The 12,712-nt window shown below is 35.0% G+C and overlaps 1 protein-coding gene across 2 annotated transcripts; it reads left to right on the top strand.

The window, feature by feature from the left end:
- The first annotated feature begins 1,490 nt into the window (after positions 1-1,490).
- On the top strand, positions 1,491-11,071 carry LOC136836386 (beta-1,4-glucuronyltransferase 1-like). Of its 2 annotated transcripts, none has more exons than XM_067100581.1 (7): positions 1,491-1,618; positions 4,167-4,313; positions 4,738-4,899; positions 5,128-5,367; positions 7,334-7,861; positions 8,142-8,315; positions 9,421-11,071. In XM_067100581.1, exons 2-7 carry the CDS (start codon positions 4,236-4,238, stop codon positions 9,613-9,615), a joined length of 1,377 nt encoding a protein of 458 aa, XP_066956682.1. In that variant the 5' UTR covers positions 1,491-1,618; positions 4,167-4,235; the 3' UTR covers positions 9,616-11,071. The 2 variants fall into 2 exon arrangements, with proteins under 2 accessions (XP_066956682.1, XP_066956683.1); XM_067100582.1 differs by having other exon boundaries at positions 1,563-1,622.
- The last annotated feature ends 1,641 nt before the right edge of the window (positions 11,072-12,712 follow it).

Below are 12,712 nucleotides of genomic sequence, written 5' to 3'. Positions count from 1 at the left end.
ATATATATATATATATATATATATATATATATATATATATATATATATATACATACTTGTGTGTGCTTGTGCATGCTTGGTATTGTACTCATATTCTTGGGGAGGGCTGAATGCTTTTGCTCAAATCCAGAGTACCAATGGAAACAAAAAGGATAAAGCTGTTCGGAGACGAAGTTTTTCACAAAACCGGTCGAGGATAACTTTAGGTTGCATGTCTAGTCGATGATTCAGGTAAAAAGCCAGACCGTTCATATTTGGGTACTAAAACGGACGATCAACTTTTTGTCATATCTGAACCAGTAGTTCTGGAGAAAATTTTCAAATGCCCTCTTCATGTTTTCACTATTTTTTTTTTTATCTTCCCCTAGGAAGGGGCATGTCTTCCCACCAATGAACAACTTGAATTCCCTATACGCAAAGAGGACTTGTGCCAAATTTGGCTGAAATTGATCCCAAGGCTATTGGGCAGTCTCCTCTCTTTACCTTGATTTTAGCTACTGGCTGCTCTAGGAGCAAGAGCCCGTGTCAGTGCATGGCTGGGTTGATTTAACAACAGCAATGGCTCAGGACCAATTTTGGCGGGAAAGAAGAGTCTGTCCTTAAACGAAGTTCATTCATGTAAGTTTATTTGAAGCATTGTTTAATATTTTGACGCCTTTTTAGTGGCTGAACTAAATGATAGCGTTTTAAGGATTCTGTACGACATTGTGTTTGTTACAGTTCTTTACTTTCATGCTTTTCAAAATTTAGCCTTAAGATGCTATATTGTCCGTGAGGTTTTTCAAGAGAGTTTTGAGATAATCAACATTAAATCACCCTCAGCACAACTTTATTTTACATAAATAATGCTTCGTTATTTTCAAGTTTCTTGAAGAAAAGGTAAGGCGGACACCGAACATATTGTGAACTGTGTGAATTTTTACTTTTAGGATCTTTAGAAAAAGGGTAATACTAGTTAATCGAGAGATGATTACCAAAGGTCGTTTACGTCTCTGCAATATGAGAGAGAGAGAGAGAGAGAGAGAGAGAGAGAGAGAGAGAGAGAGAGAGAGTCCATCCATAAGTTATTTACACCCTGCTGAAGTGTCGAGCTCGTAACTTGTAAAATGAGTGCAGTCTTGTATTAATCAACTTTTGTTTGTATCTGATTTTGTGATGTTACACATTGTAAATTACGTGTAACCGTAGTTCATCGTCCAGAACTACTGAGGTGACTAGTTTTCTCTCCCAGGTTAAGAAACTAAATTACCTTATAGTTTTTTAAATGTATATTTCAAGTCAAAAAGGCTAAATCAATGTGCTTGGATAATTAAACTAATGTCAAAATCAGGGCTGGTCAAAATAATGCAGTGCCGACTGTGAAGTCATCGACACGGACCGTTCTCTACCAACAGAGATATGTCTGAACACAAAATCGTCTACTGAGCTCATCTGGAGACATACGAATAAAAAATATGAGCACAATGCATCTTTTAAAATTTTCCAAATATATATGCCAAGGGTATATTCTAGAAAACAGTTCATGAATATAAACGTTCTCTTTTGTAAACAAATTTCATACTACCCACGAAATGCATTTGTTTGTTTACCATTGTGTTGTGCCACGGTCCAATTTTGAGTAGGTATAGAGCCCATTTGTTTATGGTATTACATAGTTCATGAAGGGTAACCGTTTTATTTTATTGTTTTATTATATATTATAGAAGGATTTACGCTAGTATTTGTATGAAATTCATTTATACAACGTAATAAACTAATAGTCCTCGGCTTCGGTACAATGTCCACTTGTAGGCCTCAGCTCAATTAGTTGACAGTAGAGCCGTGTGTGACAATAGAGCAACTTGTGATAATAGAGCCTTGCGTGACTTGACATATACGAGATGGAATAAGCCTTTTCCAGGGGAGATTATTTCGACACCCAACGTTCCTCTCCCGGTCCTGGGACGGTAGGCACAGTAAACTATAGGCCACCCTAAGGTGGGTTAATTTCTCGCCAAAGACAAGAACTTTGTGTTATTTCTAAATACATTTCAAGATACTTTATGCGTTTTTGGACCCCAGTGTGGACGGGTTTGTTGAAACTCCCACAGCACTGTGTACAATTTTAGGTGATGTAATTGACACTTGGCATTACCACCGATTTAACTTCCTGGTTACAGGCCCGGCCATACATACGAAGTATCGTAACAAAAGTTTATATTATTATCAGACAGACATTATGTAATTAGCATAAAGTTTCAGCCATTTTTTACTTTCAGGACTTAATCAGAAAACATCTAAAAGAAACATGAAAAGTCGATATTAAAAATTGATACCTCATAAAATAATGAGAAAACTATTAATTATTTAGGATCTATTATATATGTTCATATTATTTAAGTTTATAGTTTTGTGTTAAACACATGAAACACCTGTGTTTTTTTGTTTTTACTGACCACTGTAGACTGGGTCTTACTGTCTGAGACTCTGTCCCCCATTGACAGTGACCAGGACCCCCAACCTAATGTGATCTAGATGACATAAATCATAGGGTTAATACAGAAATGTGCATCCTAAATTAACCTTCCCTTACCAATCCTATGACACCAGGTCCCTCCTGACCAGGTGCTGGACTCCCTAACCTACTGTAAAAATGATTGAATCTTGTGCTTGCAAGTATGTTATTGAAAAATAAAGGAGAGGAATGGCTGTCTCGTCATCATTGTAGCCACCACCCATTTTTCACAAATAGCCATTAAAATTGCTGAGCTGTTGTCTAAATAGGCTTTTCACCCATCCATCTCTCCCATAACAGTCTTAGTTTTCACAGCTGCAGAAAGAGTTTACTCTTACTTTATAAATGCAGTACACTAACACTGGGTAGAACTTTTGAACTTTCCAGGTGTTATATGTCTTACCATCCGTAGTTGACTTAAGAATTTGTAAATTTTCATTGTAACTGAAGAGATTAAGAACAATATGGTTTGAAATGAAACAGAATCAATATCCCAATTGAAAGCCAATGTTTTGAAAATGTTGTGTACCACTGACAATGTCAATCTCCTCTTCTCCATTTTATAGTAACCTATTGTAGGGGAACCCCAAGAATGTATATAATCTGTTGATCTCTTATTCTTTATTGTTAGAATAAGGGAGGTAAGGGACCCTTTTTTCTGCCTAGAATGTATTCAGAAGAGCTTTAATTAAAACTGTTGGGATGTAATGTTACATTAAAAGAAATTTATAAAAATAAGCTTCTCATAAGAATAACCTCCATAATTATAGGAAATAGTGTTTAGCAACACAGCAAATTATTCAGCTTCTGAAGAGGTTTACAGGTTGCAGTAGTACATATTAGATACAAAAAAACTTTTGTGCTCTGTAAGGAATAGTAATTAATAAATTGAAATTTTTATAATTTAGAATATAGTATGTAATGGTAAAAGGAGAACTAATTGAATTAGTACTGAAAATATGGTGCTTATTCCTTGTTGATTTTATGAATGTGTAGAAAATCACAAGTATTATTAAAACCATGTATGACATATGACAAGATTTAATTAATGTAGCATGATAGTTTTGGCCCACTTTAATTTATATAATTAGAAATTGTGTACATTTTTGCTTCATCATTACTTGGTACATGTGTAATTTTTTTTATTTTTGGCTTAGTGTGGTAATTATTAATGCCTTACCTGTTTATTTTTTTTTTATTTTGGATAGACTGAATAAGAAAAAATGAAATTCTTAATAGGAAAAGAAAACAGTAGATGGTATAAGATAGAGGAAAATGTAGTACAGGTATACTATGTGCTGATTTGTTAACAGCCTTTTGTTACCATTTATTTTAGTATCCACTACAGAAATGTTTTACAATAGTGCATATATGTCATCTATTACTGTACCAATTTCATGTACTGTAGCTGCAAATGAGTAAAGAGTAAAAAGGAAGTGTTATGGTACTGTATTCATAAAAAAATGGGTTTAAAGTACAATAGTGTACAGCACTGGGAATATTGGTAAGATATATGATCAGAGAAGGATTTTGTTTGTATAACTCTTCAGGACATTTTATAGTATCCTACCATCATATCCTCTTAGTTGACAGTGATGAAATAACTTTTGGAAGGGATTGTGTATTCATATGACAAAATTAACTGTTAAATGATAATGATAATGTTTAACAGGTCATGAAGGAGACAGAACTCACCACTTGAATGCAGCATGTGTGGGCAGCTTCATAGCGATCAACGGGAATGTTTCCACGTTTTCTGTCTAGCATTGTTTCATGGCGGTCTGTGGCCATCTTGGCATTCATTGCTTGTCTGCTGCAGGTGAGGGAAGACTTCTTGTTCGTTGATCTGAGCTATTTTCAAGAGGCATGTAGGGCTGTAGTTATGGACAGCTATTTCAACATTACAGCTGTTATTAGTGAACTGGTAAACCTTGTAAAGTAGTCATAATTCAGTAGTTTCTTCTTACTGTATACTTACAAACAAAATAAAAAACAAAGTGGAATGGATTAGCTTTAAGATAAAACCTGATTAGCAAAGGAAAAATTGGTAGATCTTGTAAAAATCCTCACTCTATAGAGCTGTTGCCAACTTAGTAGATTCACAAATTACGGTATATGTATGTTGGATGATGGATGCCTGAGGTTCTTGCTGGTGCCCTTCATTTTCTTTCGTGAACAAAAGACTATGTAAATTATTACAGAATGTGTTGTGAACCTAATATGACTTTTGCCTTACTCTGCAGGTGACCAATTTAGTGTTATCATGGCAGTTGCGACAGAGAGAGCTTCTTGCCTCAGAGGCTGCATCTGCCCCTGCAGCAGAAATTCCTGGGTCTATCTCTCGTGCTGGGATTCGGAGACAGCATGCAGCTATTCGCAGAAGAGACTACCATTTGGGGAAGAAGGTGGGTGCCTTTGAGTAGAATTTATCTTGAGGTAATTGATCTGTTTGTTCTTTGAAATTATAAAATGTTATATTCTACAATTGGTACATTATTGCCTGCTCATCATACTGTTGTGCACTAAATTTTGTGATTGGTCATTGCTACCTTCCAAGCATTTGTTATTATAAACATAGGATCTGATACTTTTTATGATGTAACAGCTTTCTCATACTTTCTGTGATGGAACAGCTTTCAGATGATCATGAAGCAATTCTGTCCCGGATTGCTCGATGGAGTGTGCTGGACAGTTCTGGAGAGTTCCGTGTGTCAGTTGGTATTCTCCGGGGTACTGGTCTGGATTCCAGTAGTGATGATGGGCCAGAAGGAAGAGAGGAATTATTTGGTCCAACTTCTCAGGGATTAACATTGGTGACACAATGTTCCTTTGGCCAACTTCATCATCTTCCTCATTTGGCTTCTCATTGGCAGGTAGAAATTTTATGTTGTTTTCTTAGGTATTGTTTAATCTATTGATGATATGCATAATGTAACTTATGAACAATTAATTGTTGTTTTTATCATACTGTACTTTATGGAATAATATTGTTGTTGAGAGAGAGAGAGAGAGAGAGAGAGAGAGAGAGAGAGAGAGAGAGAGAGAGAGAGAGAGAGAGAGAGAGAAGATGTACAAAGGGTACTTGAAGAGAAGAAGGGAGCCTTCAAGCTTTGCAGAGGACAGAGATGTACCTGTGTACAGAAAAAAGAGGACGAAGGCTAAAAGACAGATGGGAAGAAGGAAGAAGAGCTGGGAGGATAGGCATTAAAATCTCATCATCGCAGAGGGCGAATGAGAAAATACAGTATCCAGGATAAAATAGCGGAAGAGGAGAGATGGAAAAGATATAAAGGGCCAAAGTATATAAAAGTTGAAACTGGAGAAATTAAAGTTCAAAATAGAGATTCTGGAAAAAAAGAAAAGGTAGGACAAGAAGATGGATAAAAAAAAAAAGCTCTACAGTCATTGTATACAGATGAAAAGGAGATGCACTGCAATGAGGAAATTATAGAGGATTAAGACTTACTTGAAGTCTGATAGAAATTGTTAAAATTGTTAATTGTCAGTTTAATTTCACGTTAGAGATAAAAAATTGAAGCATTTTATAAGGCACCCATAGAAAAAGTATTATACAAAGAAGTAGAGACTATACCACATATTTATGAATCTTGAATAGGCTTTTGACAGTACCAAGACAAATAATAAGTGGGCACCGTGAAGGCATAGTTCACTAGAAAAACTTTAAGCTAGTGAAGTTACTATACCATAACATTAGAAATTAGTAGAGACAATGTACCAGAAGAAGTTGAGGTAAATATTGGTGCCCATCCAGGACCAGCATGGAGTTCCTTACTATATATCATCGTAAGGAAGAATCTAGAAAAGGTAGCACCTGGGAGCTGCTTTATGTAGATGACTTATTGCTAACAGCAGAATCCAAGGGAAAGGTGAGGGAAATGTTTAAGATAGGGTAGAGTGTAATGGAGGGGAGAGGGCTGAAAATCAACCCAGCCAATCAAAGCTGATAGTGACTGGAAAGGAAACTAAGGAAAAAATTAGTTCAGGAAAGTTGCATACAGTGAACACTGTAGCAGGTGTTGTTACAAAAAGAGAAATGGAAAAGCTGACAGAAAAATGTTCAAAGTGATTACAGTGGTGATGATGATAAAGTAAAAGTCTATGATATGTTTGTTTAGAAATACTGAAATGAATGTTATATATTAGCTCACAGTTGTTGTTCACAGTGGCTACCAGGAAATTGAAGTTGCTTGCAATGTATGACAGCTGCTCTTTGTATAAATTTACATCAGTTCATTGTTACAGTGATCTTCATTGCAGTATTCCTCTTTGAATAGAAAGCATTACAAATAATGCTATCCTGATTCCATACAGTATTTCAGTGTTGTTGACATTTTCGTATTATGCTTATGGCTTGCCTTTGTGTTCAGTAACATTTGTCTGTATATTTCATAAGAGCAAAAGATTTGGAAGCATTTGTGCCCACACAGTGCATTATCATATCCAGTTTACCCTGTATAGGGTTAGTGCTGCCAGTGCACCTCATGCAGTGCAGTGTAGACATTACTAAGGCTCTTTACAGTGTCAGTTTGGCCCTTGGCTGCAATCTCTTTTATTCCTTTTTCTAAACAGTACCTCCGTTCATATTCTGTTTCTTCCGTCTTACTTTTTACCCTCTCCTAACAATTGTTTCAACATTATTTTCAGCACTGAATGACCACACAAGTCCCAGTGCTTGACCTTTTCATTAAATTTTATATGCCAATTCTTTTCTAATTTAATGCATATTTGTATATTTTACAAGAATTTTTAATAGATGTTCAAAGTTTGCAATACATGACAGCTTTATATATGTTTCATATGTTTTTCTTGTATTTTCAGGGTCCTGTTTCTGTAGCAGTATTTGCTCTTAGTGGAGAAGTGCAAGCAGTTGTTCAAGCATTTCATCTTTTAAGGAGGTGTTACCCTAACATAAAAGAGAACGTTACCTTTAGCCTCATATTTCCTCTGAATTCTCCGACTTCACCACATCTTACCCCTACTTCTGATACAACTCCTTGTGATAAAATATTTTCTGACACCTACCAAGCAAATTACGATTTTAAGGGTATCCAGTACCCAAACAATCTATTACGGAACACTGCAAAAAAGGCTACTACAACAGGACTTATGGTAGTAATTGACATAGACATGGTTCCAAGCGAAGGACTTCACGAAGCATTTTCTCGTTATGCCAAAAACAATAATATATTAGATGAGAATTCCAGTGAGGAGAAAACAGTATGGATACTACCAGCATATGAGATTAAAGAAGGCACTGCTATTCCCAAAACTAAACAGGATTTGTTGAAGATGAGGGAAAAAGGCACTGCACGGCCATTCTACCAAGAGTTGTGTCTCAAATGTCAGGTAAGTCATTGACAAGTCTTTGGATGTTCAACCTGTTGATGATTGAAGCGTCAAGTGACAAATATTTATCAGGAAATATACTGTATCATATGCCTTAAGGGGTTAACATTGAAAATGGGAAATACAGTTTGAGGCCCATTTTGTTTCTTAGTGTCGGAGATGTGACCCTGCTGGAAGAGTAAACATTATTTGACCTTGAACTATTGAACTTTAAATTAATTTTTGTAATGACTCAAAGGAGGTAATTTTTTGTCTTTTGAGCTGAACTTTGATTTTTCAGAAATACACTGATTACGCTGCTTGGGAAAAGAGTGCAAAAGGGAAACAAGGAAGTGTGGAAGCATTATATGAGGTTCTTTGGCAGGACCCATATGAACCCTTTTATATATCTCGTGTTAATGTGCCCTCTTACGATGAAAGATTTCGGCAATATGGTTTTAATCGCATCAGTCAGGTAAGGTTATAAATAACGTTGAACATTATGGAAACTTTTCTTCTTATGGACAAAAGTATCTGCAGGATTTATTTGTGTGCCTTCAGTAAACTGTTTTTTAAAAGCTGTTAGTTCATGTAGACTACTAAATCATAGAGAATTTTTATTTGATTTAGGAAATTTTATTTGTAAAAATTTGGGTTGTTAAAATTATGGTAAAAAAAAATGTATTCTTTCATTCCACACCTCGCTATTAGTGTGAATTGGCAATGAAAAATTGTTGAAATTTTATATAAAATTGATTTTCCCAGTTACAAATCTTACAAGTCTTCTCACTAGACTGAAATAGTGTACAGTATATGATCTCATAGTGTTAAGATTTGGATGATATTGATATAGAATAAAGGGGTAGAAATAAAGGTGCATTAATGCTAAGATCAAACCATTGTTCTACAACCTAATGTTTGTTTGTGTCATCGCATCAGATGGCTGAAACTCCAGCTAGTCTTTTCAGTAACATTTAGCTACAGTGTTAGGGTAGCAAAATGGGGAGGTGCTGCTCCTCTCACGTACCAAAGATTCTCTTTCCACTCAAGTCACAAGAAAAGAATTCTGCATTGCTTGTCAAGCTCATGTTGTCAACAGTTTTCATATTTTATTTCTTCATTTGTTTTACTGTATATGACTGACATGTGTTTTTGATGTCTTACTAAAGCTAAACCCTTAGTAACCTTGAGTAGTATACAGTGTAAATACTGTAGCTTAATGTTTTGAAAGGCTACTTTCTTTTGCATCTTATGAATATCTAAACTTTTGAAAATTTTATGTTTCATTGATGAATATTGTGGAGAGAGAGAGAGAGAGAGAGAGAGAGAGAGAGAGAGAGAGAGAGAGAGAGAGAGAGAGAGAGAGAGAGAGAGAGAGAGAGAGAGAGAGAGAGAGAGATATGGTATTTGCAAAAGCATCTGTAAAAACTGGTTTGTATATTTTAGATATTTAAAAGGAAACAAAATGCCATTGTATATTGAGCTTTTAAGAAACTTGTATTAGCTTATTTATTGAGAGCATTTAAAACTTGTTCTGTAAATTTTATATTTGTTCTTATGATATGTTTCTCATTTATAAGGTATGTGAGCTACATGTTGCTGGCTATCGGTTTTCGGTTCTTGACTCTGCCTTTGTTGTACATCAAGGCTTCAAGATCTCCGGAACTTTCCATAATTCCAAGGATATGGAGCAGGAGAAAAACAGAGTACTTTTCCGACAGTTTAAGGGAGAACTGAAAGAGAAATATCCAGAATCTTCTAGGCGATGTTATTAGCATAAGGTAGTATATTGTATTTACAATACTAATTCAAATTAAGTTCTGTATTGTGCTCTCTCCATTGAGTAAATTCTACATTTATCCTGATTTGTAAGGTGAAACTTCTCTTGTCATTCAGGGCAATTAACTTTACATTAGTTATTTCTAGGTAGTGATACAATTGTTTCTCAAGTTCTTTTTGGGTAGCAGGGACTTGTTCTTTCCTCACGCAGTCTTTGACATTGTATTGAACACTAGACATTTCTTAAATATTTTATTTCTACCCAGGACTTGATTTGGGAACTTTCAGGTTTAGCTATTTTGATGAAAATAGGTTTGGTTAAGCAGAGACTGGTCTTTATGAAAGCGAACATTGATTCTTTATGAAAGCAAAAATTGATTCTTTGACATTTATGTAAGAATTCTCTGATTCACAGTGAAGGCTGTGAAATTCATAGATTAGTAATAGTATGATTAGATCTACTTGCCCATAGGCACAAAGTAAGCACAAATTCAATAATGTTTCTCAAAACTATTCAGACTGATATAAAACAGTCTGTGTTTGTACAAAAAGAGAGCAAACCATTTGTTATGTATACCCTAAAATTTTATCTGCAATAATATGTAGAAATTTTAGTGAAAGAATAATGGTATTGTTTTGTACTTTAGTCAACTAAAAATCATCCAGATAGGAACAGGAAATGCAGCGTCAAGGAACATAACCTCAGTTGTGAGTTTATCATTCTTGTTTGTTTCATTATTATTTTAAGTAAGGGAATTGAGAGACCTCCAGCACTGGGCACCATGACATTGTGGCATCTCGATAAAATGAAGAGGCTAATGCTCTGTAAAGTGAGTAGCATTCTTTATAAATTTTTAAGGGGAAATTCTCTGTTCAAATAGTTTATGAATGTTGTACAAACATTACATCTAACAGCAGTGATCTGAATCATGAGTAAAGATCCCATAGAACTGCTGACTTGTGGACAATATCCCAGTAATAATAAATAGTACAAAAGAACTGAAGCATTTGGCATGAATACTACCATCTTAGCAGATATAAAAAGCCTTAAGCTCAATATGTTGTAAAAGAGAAAATCTAGTATCATCTCCAAATGGTCTCCAAATATTGAGAATTATTAGGTATGGTATACAGCGGAAGTTTGTAACTGTCACTGGGACTTATGTTCGACATAATGATCTCAATAAAAAACAAAAGTCAGTACAGTATTGATGATACTTGAGTGTTATCCTGCTTGGTTTATATGGTAGAGGTATATATTCTATGTGCAACAGCTAAAGAGGCTTAGTAAGTAAGATCCTTGGGAGACATTGGTATCAGAGTAAAAAATGTGAAAGACTGAATATGGCAGATTCTGAACTCATTCTTACTCATTCTTACCTGTATAAGTAAGAAAAGACCACCAGATTTTCCATCTTAAAAAAATGGATGACAGTTGAATTCCAAAGAAAATATTGTAGTTTTGTTGAGAAAAACAAAGAGGAGAGTAAGATGTCTTTTATGCTGCTCCAACTCTTAAATTGTAATCCTTATTGATACAGAGTAAATGCAGGGTACCTAGGACTGAAGACTGGTATCAAAGGGTCGGAGAGGGTTGTTGGTTCGGTGAAGACAGTGTGAGGAAATGAGGCACGTTAGACATCATAATTTACACTGACACCATGACTAGTAATGCTTGATGGAGCCATTATAGTACTGTAGTAGTACCCATGCAAATTGACTTCACCGTAAAAGATTAATTTAAAATTTTGGTCAAGCCTATGAACAACAATTTTATGGGAAGAACAAATAATAAACAGGTGTTACATTATTGAAATACTGAACTGTATTATTTATTAGACCAACAGTCATGTCACTAGAGAAGACTGAGGTAATATAATGAAGGACAGCACAAATTATTATATCTTCACATCTGGCATTAGGCTTTCATTGTTTGATTTAGGAGAATGTTATGTTCTTCTTTGTTCATTTAGTTGATGACTTTGCTCATATTTCGTGTACCACCCCATGGCCAGTAATTTTGAGGAAGAATTTACATTTATAATTTAAGGTAATTCACTCCTTGTGCTTTTCCTGTCGAAAGAGATTATGATATCAGATATTGTTTGTGAATATTGATGTCGTTGATTTTTACAAAGTATATTAAATAAGACAAAATACTTAATATCATTTACTTCAGTAACAATGAGCCATGTGTTGGTATCTTTGTGTGATTGGTGATCTTTCTTTGAATCCATGATTTCACCTATGGTCACTCCTGACATACTCTGCAAGTTTTTCCTGGCTGAACCAGTAAGTTATATTGTTGGCTGTTTGTACAAGGTTAGGGATAATCTGGCATCATGATGAAACTTAGGTGTATTATGTGCTTGGTAAATTGCACTCCTTTTTGTATTCTGTGTTGTGTTATACTTTAGCTCTCCTAAATCCTTTTAGTTGAGTCCTCTTATTGTTAGGCTATATTTATTTGATTGTTAAAAATCTTGCTCTATCATTGTAAACAACATGTGCTTATAGTACAACAAACTTCCTTTATAAAGAATCCTCATGGATAGTAATGAAATAGATGAAACTTACTCAAGTTTATTCAGACATTTCTCAAGACCATTGGGTTCTGTTTCGAAATATCAAGAAATATTTACTTCATCTTCAGTTAATGCAAAAAATTGTTTGTGCATGGTTAATGCTTTTTGAGTATGTGTACAAACACAGTTAGTAGTTTGAAGACAATTTTAATATTCTCTAATGTTCATAAGTGTTATGCATACATAGAACATGTTATAAAGTACAAGACCACTGTGTCACATCAAGACTGCACTCCTGAAGACATTGTTTGTAGATGAAAAGTGACTGGAGGAGGGTAGAGTTAAAGAATTTTGGAGAGGTATTGAAAGGAAAAGTAATAGGCGGAAGGCAGTGCAGTAGAGGTTTAATGATCACTGCAGAGAACCTTATAGTACATCCTACACTGTGTTGCTCATGACACATCAATGCAGTACTGTACCTCCAAAGGGTACATATGCATTAGTACATATGCATTACTGAATGTTGACACATTCCATCCTTAGATTTGTATTTTTGAAGTACTGTATG

Source organism: Macrobrachium rosenbergii, chromosome 56 (assembly GCF_040412425.1).
Source record: "Macrobrachium rosenbergii isolate ZJJX-2024 chromosome 56, ASM4041242v1, whole genome shotgun sequence".
NCBI classification, from domain to species: domain Eukaryota; kingdom Metazoa; phylum Arthropoda; class Malacostraca; order Decapoda; family Palaemonidae; genus Macrobrachium; species Macrobrachium rosenbergii.
Note: the sequence above shows the minus strand (reverse complement) of the source record. Positions and strands in the feature narration are given on the sequence as shown.

Excerpts from the sequence above, each read along its gene's own strand:
- LOC136836386 (XM_067100581.1), top strand. The coding sequence starts at position 4,236 with ATGTTTCCACGTTTTCTGTCTAGCATTGTTTCATGGCGGTCTGTGGCC. Across the intron at positions 4,900-5,127 it reads ACTACCATTTGGGGAAGAAG|CTTTCAGATGATCATGAAGC; the intron begins GTGGGTGCCTTT and ends GTGATGGAACAG. Across the intron at positions 7,862-8,141 it reads AGTTGTGTCTCAAATGTCAG|AAATACACTGATTACGCTGC; the intron begins GTAAGTCATTGA and ends TTGATTTTTCAG.